Source organism: Silene latifolia, chromosome 3 (genome assembly GCF_048544455.1).
Source record: "Silene latifolia isolate original U9 population chromosome 3, ASM4854445v1, whole genome shotgun sequence".
NCBI classification, from domain to species: Eukaryota; Viridiplantae; Streptophyta; class Magnoliopsida; order Caryophyllales; family Caryophyllaceae; genus Silene; species Silene latifolia.
In genome coordinates this window covers 137015990-137019014 of record NC_133528.1, presented here as the reverse complement: position 1 = coordinate 137019014, position 3025 = coordinate 137015990, and the positions used below count along the sequence as shown (strand labels likewise).

Here is a 3025-nt window from a genome sequence, read left to right as displayed (position 1 = left end):
GTTTTTTTGGGGAAAAAACGAGAGAGGAAAGTTAGAGAGAGAAAGAGTTATATAAAGAGATATTAATATGTTAATTGGAGATTCAAAGTCTACGAATAATATTGTTGATAAGGTTTCTTTTGTCTCTATTATTAGGATGGGTGGGTTAGGAAAAACTGCTCTTGCGCAACTTGTGTACAATGATCATAGAATTGAAAATGCATTTGAATTAAAGTTGTGGGTTTGTGTCTCTAATGACTTCGTCTTAGAGCAGATCTTTCGTCAAATGCTTGAAAAGAATGTGTCTAACATACAAGTGTTACAAAGAGAGATAAGAAAACTATTAGAGGAAAAACGATACTTGCTTGTGTTAACGATGATGCCAATGTCCCTCTGGCCATAAGGGTGATATGTAGCATGTTATATGATCAGGATGAAAGCAAATGGCTATCACTAAAAAGTGCTAATAATTATATGAAGATGGAACACAAGGTGAGGAAGTCATATTACCAATATTGAGCTTTAGTTATTATGATCTTAGCCCTGCTTTAAAGAGTTGTTTTAGTTACTGTGCGCTTTTTCCTAAAGATTTTGTAATACGAAAAGAGTTACTAATTCAGTTGTGGTTGGTCCAAGGTTGTCTTGATCAACCACATGATTGTCGAATTAAAGAAGATGTGGGCGAAGAGTATTTTTCTATTTTATTGAATAGATGTTTTTTACAAGATGCTACAAAGCAGGGACGAAGCTAGGGTAAGATAATGACCCGGGCCGCTTTTCACTTCGTCCGCGTCAATACACATTTATTATAGACCTCATATCAATATTTTAGCATTTTCCGATAATAATTAAGATTCTAGATTAGGTTATATAGGAAACATACAAATTAATATTTTTTTTATGTAAATATTAAATTATACATTGATTTATTCAATATGCTTACTCCATATTTTATAGAGCGTTTTTTATTTACATGATGAAACAAATCGAAAATATAAATGATAATAACCAGTTCTATTATAAATCACGATGCGACTAAAATCATAAGACAATCACTAATAATAGCAATATTCTTCACTAAATAAGGACAATGGTTTCCTACTTTCCCATTACAAGAATCCTTGTTAACTTCAAAATATAATATTTAAGGGACATAATGTATAATAATCTAACTAATCTAGGCAAAATAAGAAATTTGTGAAGAAAAAAAAAAAGCAAATTATGAAAACCACTGCTTCCATGCCTCGAACACATGACTTCAGAGACTATGTTCTTAAAAATTGAATGAAGCGTTTACCACTATGCAACTACAACAATAGTACTACATGTTACCACTATTTTATACTTATTCTTGAAATCCTTACCCGGGCCATGGCCCATTCGGCCAAACCTTAGCTTCGTCTCTACTACAAAGGATGAGGATGGTGAAATTATATCGTGTAAGATGCATGACTTGATCCATGATCTTGCGCAAGACGTAGCAGGTAAAGAGACAATTATGTTGGATAGTCATGCAGGTCAACTTGACAGGAAACATTTTCATCTCTCAATTCCAAATGATGGATATATCCTCTTGGATAGTATTAATAGTCAATTGTCTGAGATGAAGAAATTGCGTAAATTATTACAAGTTACTGAAAAATCCTATTCATATAAGAATTATGTTGAGTTAAATGTTACCGCAGTTTGTTCGCATCTTAGGAGATTGAGGGTATTGGATTTGCATAACTTTCAGTTAAATACTTTACCAGATACTGTGGGCAACCTATCACACTTGAGATATCTTGATCTTTCTGAGAACAATAGATTGACGGTTCTCCCTAACTCAATTACCAAACTGTATAACTTGCAAGTGCTGAATTTAGATTATACTGGTGTAAAAGAACTGCCGCAAGACATGGGGAGACTTGTCAATCTCAGGCACCTTTCTAAATCATTTATGTATACTATTTGAAAGCCAAGATGCTATTCATCATGTAAATTCATTGGCAAGTCTCCGACCTCACAATAAACTGAAAGTAATTGAAATTAGGGAATACCAAGGGTTCATGTTACCTAGCTGGGCAGAGTCATTAACGACTTCACTTCCGCACCTTGTTAAAATACATCTGCAGGATTTTGATAAATTGGAAGCAGAAGTTTTGCCATCACTGTGTCAACTCCGCCACCTCAAATGCCTTAAACTTAATGGTATGGGCAATGTGGAGTTTATGGAGAGTGATGTAGTTGTGGATTCTCCGGATGACGAGTTACTTTTCTTTCCATCACTGGAAGAACTTGAACTGTCTGAATTTCCAAAGTTGAACCTAATGAGTTTGTTGGGAGTTGTGAAGCACCTTACTAGCCTTCAGAGTCTCGACATTCGCAATTGCAAAAACTTAGATTTGGAAGTCGATGAAGAAGTTGCAACGCCATGGAATTCTCGTCATTTGCTGTCTACCATGAGATTAAGTAAACTCCCAAAGCTGGTAAATATACCAAAGGAGTTTCAGTACTTGACTTGTCTTCAAGCCGTGATGATAGAAAACTGTGAGAACTTGGAAGCCCTGCCGGAATGGCTCAACTGCCTCACATCCTTGCAAAAACTGTCAATCTTCGGGTGTGACAACCTGAAGTTGTTGCCTGAAGCAATCGCCTACATGCCGTTTCTGAAAACTCTTGACTTGAGATGGTGTGGTGAAAATATAAGGAAAAGATGTCGGCAATCAGACGGTGAAGACTGGCCCAAAATACGCCGTATTCCCCATGTATTAATTGAGGAATAGATTCATGTTATATGACGATTCTTGTTTTTTGTTTGGTTCAGTTCATTGGTTTTAGGAATTAGGCTCTTACGGAAAGTTATCTTCTTGTTGAAGCCTTGTAGGCCACATGACCACGTTCACAAGACGTCTTCAACTTACTGCTGTAGTGCTGTGTATAAATTTGATTAAATATTTACAGTACGTTGCCACACCCATGAGACGTCTTCTACTTACTGCGGTGTATAAATTTGCGAAAATTGATTCACACATTTACAGCAAAAATGGGTTTTGGGAACATTTTG

At 35.8% G+C, this 3025-nt stretch overlaps 1 protein-coding gene across 1 annotated transcript; it reads left to right on the top strand.

Moving 5' to 3' along the window:
- The first annotated feature begins 1423 nt into the window (after window positions 1-1423).
- Window positions 1424-2744, top strand: LOC141649766 (disease resistance RPP13-like protein 4). The gene is made up of 2 exons (XM_074458447.1): window positions 1424-1855; window positions 2094-2744. Exons 1-2 carry the CDS (start codon window positions 1424-1426, stop codon window positions 2742-2744), a joined length of 1083 nt encoding a protein of 360 aa, XP_074314548.1.
- The last annotated feature ends 281 nt before the right edge of the window (window positions 2745-3025 follow it).

Excerpts from the sequence above, each read along its gene's own strand:
- LOC141649766 (XM_074458447.1), top strand. The coding sequence starts at position 1,424 with ATGCATGACTTGATCCATGATCTTGCGCAAGACGTAGCAGGTAAAGAG. Across the intron at positions 1,856-2,093 it reads TGAATTTAGATTATACTGGT|GATTTTGATAAATTGGAAGC; the intron begins GTAAAAGAACTG and ends ATACATCTGCAG.